Source organism: Solanum tuberosum, unplaced genomic scaffold (genome assembly GCF_000226075.1).
Source record: "Solanum tuberosum cultivar DM 1-3 516 R44 unplaced genomic scaffold, SolTub_3.0 scf00500, whole genome shotgun sequence".
Taxonomy (NCBI): domain Eukaryota; kingdom Viridiplantae; phylum Streptophyta; class Magnoliopsida; order Solanales; family Solanaceae; genus Solanum; species Solanum tuberosum.
Window position 1 is genome coordinate 127,011 of NW_006239419.1, and position 16,312 is coordinate 143,322.

At 31.5% G+C, this 16,312-nt stretch overlaps 1 protein-coding gene across 1 annotated transcript; it reads right to left on the reverse strand.

Moving 5' to 3' along the window:
* Positions 1-2,197: 2,197 nt before the first annotated feature.
* On the reverse strand, positions 2,198-10,425 carry LOC102598360 (serine/threonine-protein kinase STY46). Its single transcript, XM_006364452.2, has 16 exons — positions 9,945-10,425; positions 9,411-9,525; positions 9,064-9,137; positions 8,815-8,931; positions 8,254-8,308; positions 7,669-7,779; positions 7,415-7,465; positions 6,253-6,419; positions 6,067-6,174; positions 5,800-5,873; positions 5,480-5,655; positions 3,923-4,018; positions 3,205-3,285; positions 3,057-3,110; positions 2,798-2,932; positions 2,198-2,423 (listed from the first exon to the last, which is right to left on the reverse strand). The coding sequence occupies exons 1-16, from the start codon at positions 10,142-10,144 to the stop codon at positions 2,343-2,345; spliced, it is 1,695 nt and encodes a 564-aa protein (XP_006364514.1). The 5' UTR covers positions 10,145-10,425; the 3' UTR covers positions 2,198-2,342.
* Positions 10,426-16,312: the final 5,887 nt, after the last annotated feature.

The following is a 16,312-nucleotide window of genomic DNA, read 5'->3' on the forward strand; positions in this document are numbered from 1 at the left end:
TATATTTTTAATTATATTAGTCTTTTAAGTCTTAACAAGTTATAATATATCAAATATGTTTCAATTGAGATTCATGTGTATAATTAAATAAAATAACATAATTTATGCTATTAACTTAACTACTTAATAGATATTTAAGATAATGTGCAAAAATAATTTTTTAAAAATAAATGAAAGCATCTAATAGGAATACTTTGTCCAAGTGCTTAATTCAAACAGATGCTAATTCAAATATTTAAGTAATAAAATTTATTTAAAAATTTAAATAATTATCTATATATTGAAAAAAAAAATCATGTCACCCTAATTTATTCTCTTTTGAATACTGAATTACCAACTATCCAATTCTTTCTTTTTTATTACTCTAAAGGGTCAATCAAAAAGTCTAGGGGTGGTAATCCAAATTTTAACATGGTAGAGGTACAACCAACTAAAGTTGTGTGAGACTCCAACATGGTAGAGGTACAACCAACTAAAGTTGTGTGAGACTCCAACATGGTAGAGGTACAACCAACTAAAGTTGTGTGAGACTCCAACATGGTAGAGGTACAACCAACTAAAGTTGTGTGAGGCTCCATTAATATTTTGACACTTGAATTGTGGGTCATTATCTACTTTGCAAATAAAAAAAAATGAAAAAAAAAATTATCCAAAATTATATTAAAGATACAACTAAAGTGAATTGTGGGTCCATGTATTTAATGTCCGTTCAATTATTTTTCTTTATATTTTTTGAGAGATAATTTTTAAAGATCAAAATTATATTAAAATAACAAGTATTATTACAATAATTAAGTATATAAGTTACGTTTTGAAAAAATAATGTTCAATTTTGGCAAGAAAAAATTACTTCCCCAATTTATATATATATTAAAATGATTTTTTTTTAAATATTTTTTTTTGTGTGTGTGAAATAAAAGAAAACATTGTTCTAAGACCAAAACATTTTTGGATGTCCTAAAGCCAAAATATTTTAGAAGATTACTTATTAGGCTAATTAAACCTGTTAAATTCATTACTTACCCAATTTATATATATATATATATATATATGTTAGGGAGAAAAAATGATTTTTTTAAAAATAGAATATTAATTTTTGTGTGTGTGTGTGTGTGTGAAATAAAAGAAAACATTGTTCTAAGACCAAAACATTTTTGGATGTCCTAAAGCCAAAATATTTTCGAAGATTACTTATCAGGCTAATTAAACCTGTCAAATTCATGTTTAGAAATTTTAGTATTTGAATAATATAATAATTAAATTAATGATATTAACGGGTCTTCAAAATTTGTTGGAATTTTTTTTCTTAATAAATTTGAAGAGTATTTATGTACAACGATTATGAATTATGATACTTGTTAATGAAATATAATAATGATCTTTAAAAATTAAATAAGACAAAGTATAATGGAAAGAAGCCAGATCTATTTTGAAGGGTTGTCGTTTAATTTTGGTGGACGTTTTTGTTAACGTTAAAGGAAAAGGTTGATAGTTGATGCTAAAGAAAATAAAGATTGGGTGAATCTTTTTCTGCCATTTTTATCTCTTTGTGATTTTCAAATATAATTTTTCTTTATTTTTCATATATTTTTTTGTACTACACACACACTATAATTTATCATAAATATATCGTAAAGATCTGGACGTCTCATTGAAAGTGAGAGATCAACAATGACATATTTTAGCTTTGAAAATTTCACTTTATTTGGCTTTAGATGTGATTGCAAAAATCTTAATTAAGATTAGGAAATAATACCCCTTTTCACTCCATTTTTATTGTACTATATAGAGTTCTATTTTATATTTTTCATTGGCAAAGTACATAAATAACCCACAATTCAAGTGTCAAAATATCAATGGAGCCTCACACAACTTTGGTTGGTTGTGCCTCTACCATGTTAAAAATTTTGAGATTTTAATTGCTTGACTAATGACTATCTTACTTAATTTTCTCAATCCAAATTTTGATGGCGTAAAACAAACTAATAGCACTACTTTACGCACACTTCACGTTGCCCTTGCATTAATCAACCAAGAACGTATGACTAAAAACATATTTTCCCTCTAACTTTTGGGGGCCTAAAACAAATTTGAAATTACTAGCCTCCCCTTTAGTCGCCCTGCATTAAGCATCCGAGAAGCATATGAATAAAAACCCCTTCTAAAATTTTCCAAGCAGTCGAATAACTTGTTCAAATAATTGAAAACAAAATTTTATTCGACTATTGGGGCATTGATCAGTGAAAAATAATAATCTGTATAGTAAGAATAAATAAGGCAAAAACATGTTTAAATTAGGTGTAACTAAAATATTATCAATATTATGTACGTGTTGTATCTACTCAATGATGCCCACGTCTAAGCGCTGAAAAGAATCCTCCAGACGCCTTCTCCTTGCAACGATCTGCTTTTTCATGTCCAACCTGATTGACATGTCAAGTGTTATCGAGATAATATATCGACAGCTAAATTATTAAAAATATCTTAGTGTGGAGGGACTTTGGAAAAATTATGAAACTTGAAAAAAAAGAACAGCAGTATGATAAATGAAGAAGCATGTGCGCAAATGAGGATTGTTATTGAAGCAGGGGACTGCCAACTCTGAAGGAGTTCAAAGAGACTTTAACTCTTTAATGGACTACAATTTATATTATCAAATATCAAGCATGAGTTGGTGATTGACAGAAAATAATCTTTCACCTCCCAATAAATCCAAATCAAGATATGTACTGTACATTTATCATCAACGACAACAAATAATTGTTAACTGGTCAATGCCAGAGCAGAAAACACATACCTCTTTTGCTATTTGCTGCAAAATATCGACTATTGCAGAAAAGTCAGGTCTGGATGTTGGGTCTTGCTGCCAACATGTCTCAAGCAGCTCAGCAAGTTTGAGAGGAGTGTGCTTGGGTATAGTTGGTCGCAAACCCTGGAAACAGTTAGAAACTTAATACCATACCATTTGTGAATATGTGTTTCCTCATGCATGTGATGAGAAAGCAATGTGCAATCAACTAGTATAGTCATATGACGACAAATAAAAGAAACATTACCTTCTGGACCACTCCAATAGCAGCTTGCAATGGGGTTAAGTACTCATATGGAATCTGGGTAAACCAAAGCAAGTAAACATAAGTATAAACCAAGAATACACACAACAAACAAAGGCTAATTCAAAATTTTCCAATCACATATTAGTACCTTTCCTGTCAGCAACTCCCATAGCACAACCCCAAAACTGAATACGTCTGCTTTGTGATCATAGGGCTTGTGTTCTATTACCTTCAAGAAGAAAGATCTGAAATAAGCCAATGCAGCTAGTCTAACCATCCAACTAGTTTTCCTATTTTGGAGAAACTCCCGAATTAAAAAGATCTCACAAGTGCCACAAATAACTAATCGGGTTTTTTCGGCCGAGTTTCTATAACCCTTCCCATTCTCCATCTAGTTTAAGGAGTACTATTTAAGCAACTTCAGTGACTTACAATGACACAAATGTTATACCAAATAAAATGGAGTCCTTAACACCATGGGCTTGCCTCGAGCAGCCTTAATCCTTGATCATCACTGCATGTACCCACTAACCACAACCTCGTTAATTTTCATCAACCACTACTCACACCTAGGAAGCTATACCTAACAAATGCTGAACTTCTTGGCTAGTAACAACCAATGAAATACCTCACACTTATACAGCCAACATTAGAGTTTGAATTCATCAATCAACTGCGCAGAGAGTTGATATCCAGTGCTTGTAACCACACCACTCCGATTAAACAAAAAAAAACTGATAGGTACTGCATAGTTTCAACTTCCTCTAATTCCAATGATGAAAATATAACAAAACTTATGCTCCATAATAAACTGTGTTTTCTTCCCAATTTAAGCATTTAAGGTTAGTTTGTAACTATAGGCTTACCTCAGGGGCCATCCATCTATAAGTACCGGTCTCTGCTGTCATGACACCGGTTTGTGCCTTTACCCTGGCAACACCAAAATCAGCCACTTTAACGACCTGAAAAAAAAAACATTAGGTAAAATATGATAAGCAACTGACTAATTTGGGTTATATTGACCTTGACTAAACTAACAAAAGATACAGCCTGAATATAATTATTTTTGGCCACCCACTTATGAAATATAAAGCTGATAAAAAAGGTATATTGGGTAATTTAACACTTAGACAATCATCACGGAGTGATTCTTTCAGTTGAAAATATAACATGATCCACATATTTTCCAAGAACTTCTAGCAAATTATTGTTTACAAACAACTGTCATCTAATTTTAGACTAAAAATATTCCACCAACTGAATTCAGAAGATTGCAAGGTGGATGAAGCACTAATTACAACAACAACAACAACATACCCAATGAAATCCCACAAGTGGGGTCTGGGAAGGGTAGAGTGTACACAAACCTTACCTCTACCTCATGGAGGTAGAGAGTCTGTTTTCGAAAGATGAAGCACTAATTACAAGCCAACAAATTATACCTATAATAAAACCATGCATGCCCAAAACACATATTTTATAAGCCTAGGCACACTGACCAAATGTTTTAACTCAAATTAAAAGGAATTTCACGGTAAAATTAGTTGAAAACAAAAATATAAGTGAAAGGTTACAGGATAAATGAAAGATCACAGCCTTAATTTGGCACTTTTGAATTGACTGTTATGAACTGAATTTCAAGGTGAAGCTTGATTAATAATTACAATGTAACAATTGGAAGTCTGGATAAGCCAAAGGAAGCAATTGCATCATTAGTTCATTTTGCACACTGTCTCCAACATTAGACTATGTCTATAGGGAGAAGTGGAGTCCTTCTACAACTGCAGACATGGAGGTAACTGAAACTACATGTTCAATTACAGCATTTCAGCCTTTTAGACCGCTAGTGTTTTTCATTCAAGGAGGTTTTTTGGACTCACAAATGTTTTATTACTTTGTTCCGTCATAGCATTTAATAACAAAAATAGCCTCAAAACTTGCTTGTGTTCTCAAATACTTTCTAGAAAAGCGATATATTTTTCATGAAAAAAACTTGAAGTAAACAGAGGTATATCACTGATTCATATATCTACTGTGACCACAATGATTCGCCTAGAGCAGATTTACTGTAGGCTGATAATAAAAACTTTGGCAAATGTCCCAAGTTCAAGTGGGCAATTATTGCTTAGCACAAGAGTGAATAACAAAATGTAATCAGAGGTATTTAAAATATGCAGCTTTCTGTATCCTTAGTGACATAAGCCTCTTTCATGTTTTTGGCCCTCGAGTACTAGCCCACGGTTATACATTTGCATAAAACAAAATAGGAAATCAATATTTGTAAGCAAAGTTAGTTAGACATGATCAAATAGACTAGTACAAATTGATCAATCATTCATATACCACAGCAACTGAAAACATTTAGCAATAATACAGCACACAAAGTATATGGTTTTCAGTCTTAACTGAAAATAGCATCTTACTTCATTTTCATCCATCAGTAGATTGGCAGCCTTCAGGTCCCTATGTATAATATTATTTTGATGCAGGTAGTTCATCCCTTTGGATACATCAATTGCTACTTTAAGCAGAGTAGGTAGTTTAAAACTGCCCCTTTGTTTGTGTAAATAGTCATATACGCTTCCCCCAGACATGTACTCTACAACCAAAGAAATGTAAAATAAATATATAAATAAGAAACTCAGACCGAATAGATATGGTGAAATGGTCTTGGAAACAGTAACAATTGGCAATTTTGAAACAACTCTGCCAGTTGAGTGGACCTTAATTCGACATTTGATACCTGTTACTATACACAAGTTGGGAGGCCTAGTACAAGCCCCTATGAATTGCACAACGTTCTTGTGGCGGACTTTTCTGCAAGTACAAATGAAACACAGTATCAGAGGAAAGATAACGATTTGACATGGTGCATAATCTTCTATTTGTCCTGAAAAGTAAAGGATATTGGAAAGTGACAATATACCACATTGTCTGAACACAGTTTAAGCACAGAGAAATACATCAAAGATAATAGCCATAAGCTTCATAGAGAGGTAATCGGACAGACCTCATGATATACACTTCTTGGGCGAACTCCGTCTGCAATTCTGCGTTCAAGCGCTCAGATTTTAGGATTTTGATAGCTACTTCTTGACTGCAGTATGTACCTTTATATCTGAAACAATTACCTACTTAATTAAGTCTCCAGGAAACCAAAATGGTCAGAGGAATGTTTATCTCATAACAAACTTACAAGTCACCATATGAACCAGACGCAATCTTGTATTCAAATTTTAGAAGCTGATGATCAATTTCCCAGACATCAATGCCATCAAAAGGTATTGTCAAATGGTCAAATTCAGATTTGATCAAGTCTTGCTCCTGCTTTTTTAGTGATTGTGATGGGGTAGGCCATGATTTCTGCATGGAGCAACCCTTGTTAAATGATAAGTACACAAAGCTTACAGACAACTGACAAAGAAATATATTGCTCAGGAAGGAAAGCAAGGAACGACTTATGCTAGTAACTGAGGAAGTATCATCATTATGCAAACGGCAAGAGATCCGTTCTTAGTACAGCTTCTAGTATATTCCCAAGAGATAGGAATGATAATTAAAAAGTTATCTACAACACAGATCTATAAATAAGACAGTAAACTCATGACTGCTCCTTTCCCTGTTCCAGGATTTCATGGCAGCATCCAGAAGCCGATAGGTTTGGACACAAACATAAAATTGAACCTGATTGTTGATTCTGGGGACTCCAATCATGTACAAACCACTCTTTGTCTATTACTCAACGTCTTTTAAGTAGATGTCCCATAAGATTATGAGGGTGCCTCTAGCAAGAAATCTGGTATTTTCTCCCTTATTGGACCCAAATATATGAAAGTACTAAAAGCAGGGAGCTTGTAAGCTAGCATTTCACAATTTAACGGGGAGCAAAATGCAATTGTGGATCTATCTTCACATTATTTTATAATTGATTTGTCTTGTGTAACCAAACTTTTCTAGATGGAACTACATTGAAAACGTAATTTAGCAGCATACATAACTTAGGACCTGAAAACAATTGTCTCAGCAAAGAAAAAAATTAACCATAAAACATTAGTAAAAAACAACAGAATGCTTTAGTCCCAAGGCGTAACAGCACGTTTGACCACACAAATTCTATCCAGCATGATACAACACTTGATCGCCAGGAAAGAACATTTGAAAATGAAGGACCCAGGCGCTAAACAGCTTTAAGAAAGTCTAAGGTTCCAGAAGTCATTATAATTGGAGAATGATACTTCGATTTTCAAAGAATCATCCATCATACATTAGTTGGATTTAATTAGTGTAATGAAAAAACACGTATACAGAAATCTCAGAATATCAATGTCATTGTATAAAACAAAATAACAGGAAAGTACCTCCTTTCTCGAGATTTCCCTCTCCAATGCAGCTCGAAGTTGCACAACTTCCTGATAAGAAATGAGATCAGAAGGAATAACAGACAACCCCGACCATGCCCTAAAAACCATGGAAGATGATAATGGAAACAGAACTTTAAACCATGCATACATAATCTGTCACTTCCTGATATTAGGTCACAAAAAATAACTGGGATGAATCCAGATTAAAGCGACCTGGTCAGCAAAATGAGGATATAATGTTGGAGATATACCTCATAGGGCCAACCATCAACAACAAAGACATCTAGGGAGTAGCCATCCACAGTGGAAAAGACATGTGCTTCCTGGATGTTCAGCCCAAGCTCAGCTAGTAATGAAGTTAACTGTCATATTCAAAGGTTCATCATCGTCTGAGATTTCGTCTTCATCAGATATAAACTAATAAGAAACACTACTCGTTTTCTAGAAACACCAATCTTTTCTCACCGCACAACCTAACAATACCAAAGTCATTTTTTATGAATTCTAGTGCGCAATCAAATATGATTATATCTCCTTTACTTGTGCATTCCAGATCATGTAACATTTTGAAATCTGTATTAAGATGAGAATTGTCTGTTTCATGAATCAAGGGAACACACAAAGCCATGCCCTTCATAAATCAAGATCCCTGAATTATATCTCTACATGAGGAATTAAAAACGATACATGTTCACTGGTCAACAATTGGTTTCAATAATAAATAGACCTTTTTTTTATGTCAAATCAAATGTTTACTGTATCCAACGTCTACCAACAAATGTAATATATTTCTATCAAGCACATAATGTATTGAATAAATTAAATGCATCAATTACCTGGCTGAGAAGTTTCGGCTTGTCAACCGTTGAGAATGTTATTTCATGCATTGGCCTGCATAGTTAATTAAATTTTATGCTTCATACTCATCAAAGCTGCATGTAGAAAGAAAAGGGAATGAAGTGAAAGTGCTTGATGATTTTGATGCCAAAATTGTCAATTTTGTGATATAGTCATACTTGGACATCACAGTAATGACAAGAGATACATATATTTTGGTGTAAATTGGGTAGTTTTTTCAAGTAGTGTTATAGGCGTCCTCTCTGGTTACCCTAAAATGGGTGCTAAGGATAAATCTAGTTAAACAAACCAAGAAAAAGTGTAAAATCTCAAAATATAATTAAAGCATCGATAACCGTTGTGTCTGGGCCAACTTGCACGCACCTCAACTAATTCCACTAGATACCTGCCACCTGCCACCAGCTACAGGTATCAGATGGAAAGAAAATCACCTATTGTTTTTGTCTCCGCTTGGATTTGAACTTGAGACCTTATGGTTCTCAACCACTTCATTGACCACTAGGCCACACCCTTGGGTGCTAAAGATATCAAAATTTTACCGTGAAATATTTGCACAAGTAGGAGCAGCATCCTCATCTTGAACTTCAGATTTGATAACTTCGCAAGCTAGGGCTTCGAGATTAGGAGAAGAACCAAAGGCAGGTGGAGGATGGACGCTACATATAAAAAGGGAGGTAATTATTTAGCATAGTTAATGACAACTAAGAATTCAAAATTATACTGAAGGAGATTCAAACAATGGAAAAGGGGTTCAATTAATCACTAGATAGTCAAAAAAGTATAATTACCTTCTGCTAACCTCCTTCTTTGCAGAGCTCGAATAAACAGAATCTACTGAATTTTCATCAGGAATGGGAGCAACCTGCGTGATGCCAAGTTCGATTCAATCCACAACTAGCATAAACTGGGATTAATTAGATACTGAACAAGCAACCATAAAATAAAATACAAAGGCCCAAGATATCATGGAGATGCATTGTCCTGGTGAACTACTTAGAGTGAAAGAACATCTAATACACCCTCCTTAAATCCAAAAAAGGCATATTTTAATGTACACCATATCAAAAGCAAAAACAACAATATATAAGGTGTTATTTGCAAGCTTGTGAAGCCTCAATCTCCACGGGCAGCTTACCTGCACCAACCGGACTTCAAAGGCAGGTCTATTAGCTGGATCATGTGCAAGATGTAGTAATCGCTTGTGTGTGAGTACATCTTCTGCCCTTTCAACATTCACATCCAATGCGTACCTTAAGTTCAAAAAAAAAAAAATCAATTAATTGATCAATCAATTTTGGCTGTGGCTCTAGTATTTAGTATTTCGCAACATTGTTCATCTGAAGGCCTGAAGGCGAACAGTACTGAACTGATTATCGAATTCATTTGGTTCAACGAAATCTTAAACGAAACAATAAGTGATATTTTTCAACTTGTAAAATTTGATGAATAAATATAATAAGAAGAATGAAACTAACGAACAAAATTCCTCAAATCTCTTAAAAGCACAACAAAACAAATGGGAATGGACAACTGCACTCAATTATGTTCAAATAAACACATATACATTGAAGATCATATGTCAAAATATTATCGTCTGTAAAAAAACAGTGTAAACCGTAAATGATGAACGGAGTAATGCGAAGAGAGAGAATAAAAGGAAAAATATTACCGAGTAGGAAGGCGATTGAAATGAGCCCAAAGTTCATCGTCAAAGGCAGATTGTAAAGCGTCGTTGTTGTCAGATTCTTCTTTAAGCCTCCGAAGAACCTCATTGTAAACCTCCAATTTTTTCCTATGAAAACGACCACTGCAGGTAGTCGCCGAATCCACCACTCTACTGCCACAACTCTCGTTATCCTTTATTGCCATTTCACCTGAGTCTTAACAATGGCGGGTGCAGTTTACGTAAAGTGAATCTTCGTTATGGAGATGAAAATTCCAGAATTCTAGTTTATGAATGAATGGGTATATGCATGTTTGTTGGAGTGGTTTTTTTCATTCCATTGGCGTTTCTCTCTATGTATGTATGTATGTAGGTGGTCCCTTTTTGACCTGACCCGGAGGCGGAGAGAGGGGTTTCGTGTTTTTTCGAAAAGATGGATGTAACCGCGGCGCATGTACACTCAACTTGACGTGGATTTGCTTTATCTTCGCCTTTTTTGTGTCTTAAATACCTTCCTTTATATAATCTTCCTTAATATTCTCACCTTTCGCAATATAAAGTTTATTTAGGTGGCTTAACTCACTCATCATTAAACCCACCCACAGCAAGTGGTAATACCTCCCTTTTAATTTATTAGATAGACTATCTTTCAAAACAAAAATAAGATATATGTATTATTAAAAAAAATAAAAACTGAAAGTTAGTAAATCTTTACTACTAATAAATATAGGAACACATCAAAAGTGTGGGAGGGAGTGATTACTAGAAAATAAAACGGAACAGCTTATGGATATTCCCCGGAATATTAGCTGGCCAGTTAAGTTATTTGTATTTCGTTATTATGTCTTGTTTTTGTTAGTATTATTTACCTTTTGTACTTTTTTAAGAATTGTTTTAATTTTTTTTTTTTTTTTCACTTGAATTGTAAATCTATCAAAAATATTATAGTTTATATTTAAAATAAAAATAAAATTTGTGCATATTCGAACCCTATTTTTTAAAAATTATACTTATGTTATTGTTGTTGACTTGTTGTATATTAGTTGGGATATTAAGCCAGAGCTCACTGCAATAATTGCATAATAACGTCAGTGTAGATGCACTTTATCTAAAAGAGTACAACTAATTTATATGATAATTATGGTTTGTTTGGATAGTAATATAGAGCTCGTTTCTACAATCAGAGAATAAATTATCTTATATTAAAAAGGATGCTTCCGATATAACTATATATTGATTAAAAGAACTATGTAGATCCTTTAAAAATTTATTCCATTCCATTAAATAATTTGATAAATCTTTTGTAAAGGAAATTAATCATTTTGATAATATATCATATCAGTTTCAGTAATACATGAATTATTATATAGTAAATATTGTTATAGGGATTTGTATGGTTGTACTAAATTTATACTTTATACTACTAGTTACAAGAATTAGCAAATCATGAGTGACATTTAAAACTTTAGCACTAATCTAATCAAGAAAAAGTCACCTAATAAATACTAATTGTTTTAGTCTTGTATAAGAGACTTTATAAAGTCAATGTTAGAGCTTCTTTTTGCTCGTGAACTTTTGGGTTGAAAACGAGTCTGCCTTGTTGTTTACGTTCATAGCAAATTAAAGTTATGAAATGTAGATATGAGAAAGCGAGGGATCCTTAATGATCATTAGTAAATTGTTGTTCTACTTAATTTGAAAGTTTATTGCTCAATAATTTCTATCTAGTCATCAAAACATGAACATAACTCGTGCAAATATATATATAGAGTCATTTTATTGATTAATTTTATCAAATGTGTAATTGTATAACTCATATTATATTTATGTTTCATATTATATTTATGTTTTTGGAGTGCAACTTTAGCTAGCTTGAGATTTAAGCTTAGTAATTATCGTTATACTAAAAAGCTGATCTAATTTAAAGTTGAAGTGCATTTGTTCATACTTGGCCTTTAGATCAAATTTTAAATTGCAATAGAGACGTACTAAAACCTCCTTCTAATGGCGAGATTAATTTCTTTTTTTAAAAAAATAAAAATAAAAATTGACTTTCAAAAACAAAGTGTCTGATTGTACTCAATATTTCATTGTTGACTTTTGGCTCAAGGAGAATGGTACTCCATAAATAAGTTTATTTATGGAATTAATATTAACGATTTACTAATTTTCCTGATTGAGGGATTGCATTTGATTTCCATGCATGCACCTACCTTAATTATTGTTATTTTTTTTGTTTTACTTTTTCTTATTTGTTGATTAATTTGACTCTCCACCAATATACACGTCATCATTATCCTTTTGACGATCAAATTAGGCAAAATTCCTATTTCAGATACTCCATTGTGATTTGTTAAAAGTGTAAGATCCTCCATTAACGAGTCAGATACCTTTTTATTATTATTATTATCTGCTTTTTGAACTTCTTTAACATCTTTAATTTGAAAAATCAAGTGCAAAGTTATTAGAGATAAAAAGAAAAAAAAGGAAGCAATGTCTCGATATATACTATGAGATTTGCAATCAACTTGCAATTTTTGTTTTGTATAAAATATAAAGAGATAATATCTCAAATGGTCATTCAACTTTGTATAGTTCACTTAGAAAGTCACTCAATTTTGAGTTGTTTACTTAAAAGTCACTCAACTTTATTTTATAACTTAAAAGTCACTTAACTATTGATATTTCACTTAGAAAGTCACTCAACTATTGATATTTTACTTAGAAAGTCACCCAACAAACTTAAATGATTTATTTATTAAATTTTGTTGAAATCTAAATTTTATTTTAAATTAGTTTTAAGAATTAATAAGTATTTATTTTAATTATTTTATTGACCTACTTCAATTATTTAATTACAATTTTGTTGAAAAACGTACAATAGCATTTTTCAGCATATTTAATTTTAGTAAGACAATAGCAAGTTTTTTTCTCAATTGCTACCGTACGTTTAAAATAGTAGCAATCTTTTATTATTTTCTTATTAAATTAATAGCAATGCTACAGTACATTTTAATTTTAATTTGTCAATTGCTATGGTACGTTTAACAATCTTTTATTAAATTAAAAGGAGTAATCAAAAAGATAAAAAAGACGCACAGTAGCAATCTTTTATTATTTAAAAAAAATTGTATTTCAACAAAGTTTAACAAAATAATTAAACTGAGCATTTTTTATTTTTTTTAAAAAAATAGTTTAAACAAAATTGTATTTCAACAAAATTTAATGAAGAAATTATTTAAATTAGTTGGATGACTTTCTAAGTAAAATATCAATAGTTGAGTGACTTTTTAAGTGAAATATCAATAGTTAAGTGACTTTTGAGTTGTAAAATAAAGTTGAGTGACTTTCTAAGTTGAGTGACCATATGAGATATTAACTCTGGAACCGTGATATGTGTGGTCTTTAGTCTTAATTAATCATATCATTACGACTTATGAGAATTATGTATATATTATAATTAGAATAATTCAGAATCCCATGCCAATAAAGTGGCCGACCTGATTGCTCTAACTCTAGATGCGCATAAACAAATAGAATAAACCCTACTTATATTTTAACCAAATGAAAAATTATAATATCAATATTATTGACACTACTACAAAGTACCAATTCATTGATTAGTTTAACTTATCAGTCTGTCATAATAGTTACATACTCCATATTTAATAAAATATCTATAAAAGCGTGACAACTAATATAGTTTTAACATTTTTTTACTTAGCTGAGCATGTGTAATTAATCATATATATTTAAAATTACTCGTTACCTTCTATGACAATTGACATAAATTTATTATCGTAAACACAACGTATTTACCAAAGAAAAAACACATTATTATGAATGCCATTTCTCATGTATAAGATCAGATGAACTGAACTTTATCTTTTTCATTTTTTGAATAAAACAGAAGTAATATTAGCTCATTTTGTTTATTCTTTTACCATTTCTTTGTTCATCAAGATGGACAGTTTGTTCAACAAGAAAAAGAATGAAGAGGACAGAGTATTTGAAAGTGATGATGTTTTTTGGTTATCCAAATAATTATAACTAATTAATTAAAAGGATAGCTAAACAGTATACCACAAGTAATCTAATATACATGCAATTTATCATATATAATTCACAAATCAAGCCTATAAATTGAATTTCAATAATATAGTGAACAAATAAAAATAATAAAAGGGATGAACGGAGGGAGGAAGATTAAGGTTTAAGAAGAGAGGTTAATTGGTGATTAAGAGGGAGGATGGGTGAAGGAGAAAACGTGGCCAACATACAATGTTGAGAGAAGAGCACGTGCAGACGAATGTGGTGGGTGACCTTTGGGAATAACGAAAGGTCATTTTTAGTTGCGGAGACCTGCAGCCGGGCGGAATAGCGGCTTCCCCAAGTAATGCGAATCTTATCTAGTCAATTAATGGAGTAATATAATTTTATTTATCCATATGCTTACGTGGAATAGAGTCACATATTCATCCATGACCACCCTCTTTTACTTTCATTAAAACTCGACTTGATGTTTTTCCAACGTGCTGTGATCAATTAGCTGGCTGCTCCAACTCTCCCACAAATACGACCCCCTACCTTTAATAATGCAATTAAGTGGATATAAAAATTATGAAATTTCAAGAAAAAATAGTTGTTTCGAATTTGAATTCCAAAAATTTGTAACAAAATTTATGTTCAAAAGTTTTATAGAATAAGCTTGTCGTGAATATAGATATTCATGACCAAATTATAAGCACTTAATTACCAATCTTTTGTATTGTTTTTTATAATTGTGGTGTGTCACCATCAATACTAGAATAAATAAGAAGAAATTATCTAGTATATTTGTATCTATTGTGATGATTTGAATTTGAGACTTATGAGTTTCAATTCATTTTATAGATCACTATGTCACACCCTTGATTTTATACTTTAATTGAAGCTAGGCTTAATATATATTGATGAACTTTTAAACTTGTCAACATATTTCACTTTGATACTTTAAATATTGTTTATTTCAAATGATCACATAGTGAAGTATTTATACTAGACATTCAGTTTAAGAATTTTAAAAACTTTTGAAACAAGTTAACTACTTAAATATGTTTCCTTCTTTAACTATACAAATTAATTAATACCAAATAGTTGTAAAACTTCAAACTCTTCTAATTGAGACCAGTGTATATAATTAAATAATTAAAGATGACATATTTTATATGATTAATATATCTACTTAATATCACATGTACCATTTTTAAAAAAAAATTTAAGATGAAAGTATCTTATAAGAATACCTTATCATGTGTTTAAATGCTCAGTTGAAACAAGCTGGGCATGCATGGTATTATAGATTTTCAATGTGTATGTTTGAGCTGTAATAAAACAAACGGAAACAAGGACCACATTATATGTATATATATATATATCCTCTGAGCTATTCTCCACATTTTGTTGTCATGTTTCTTTGTGGGCAGTCCTATATTGTCCACACATTGATTTCACCAGATTATTGGAAACTCACAACCAATAAATTAAATTTTAGTTTCATATGCTAATTTTGACAATCTTGATAAGATTATAAGAAAGGAATTTTTTTTCTAGTAATTTATTGCAGGGGTCACATGTCTCTTGCGCTTATAAATGGTCCCTCTAAATTCAATTGTTTTCATTGATTTTGCATATATATATATATATCAATCAATGAAAGAAATCAAAGTCATAAGGTGATCAAATTTTGGATAGCTAGCTTGGTTCCACCTTGAAAAATTTGATCTAATCTTTCAAATAAATAATTCATTAAAAAATAAATAAAGAATAGCATACACGTTTGGAGCAAGCTTGTTCTCTTTAATTTACTTTTTCTTGTCCCACATATGGGAAGATTATATCAATATTAAAAGGAAGAAAGGAAATGTTCTTTGACAAATTTGACAAGATTAGGCGTTGAAACAAAAAGGTTTTTCAATAATTGCTATTAGTAGATCAAATTTTCTTCCTTTTTTTTAAAAGGGATAAGGGTCTGAAAAATACCTCAACTTTAGTCGAATTTGCTGTTGCGATATTAAACTTTCATGAGGACCTATTACCTCCCTAGACTATTTAATACCGTATTTTAAACATATATATTTGTCCACGTGGACATAAAAAATAATGCAAAATTATAAATAGTAATGTGTCCACGTGGACACATATATACCTTTAAAATACACTATTAAATAGTTCAGGAGGTAAAAAATATGGTATTAAATAGTCTAGGGAGGTAATAGGTCCTCATGAAAGTTTAATATCGCAACAGCAAATTCGACTAAAGTTGAGGTATTTTTCAGACCCTTATCCCTTTTAAAAAAAAGGAAGAAAATTTGATCTACTAATAGCAATTATTG

What these genes read in the sequence shown, in the direction of transcription:
- LOC102598360 (XM_006364452.2), bottom strand. Translation starts at nt 10,144, where the DNA reads ATGGCAATAAAGGATAACGAGAGTTGTGGCAGTAGAGTGGTGGATTCG. An exon ending in TACTGATGGATGAAAATGAA is followed by an intron (nt 4,019 to 5,479) that starts GTAAGATGCTAT and finishes TTTTTTTTTCAG; the next exon opens with GTCGTTAAAGTGGCTGATTT. An exon ending in GGGAGTTGCTGACAGGAAAG is followed by an intron (nt 3,111 to 3,204) that starts GTACTAATATGT and finishes TGGTTTACCCAG; the next exon opens with ATTCCATATGAGTACTTAAC.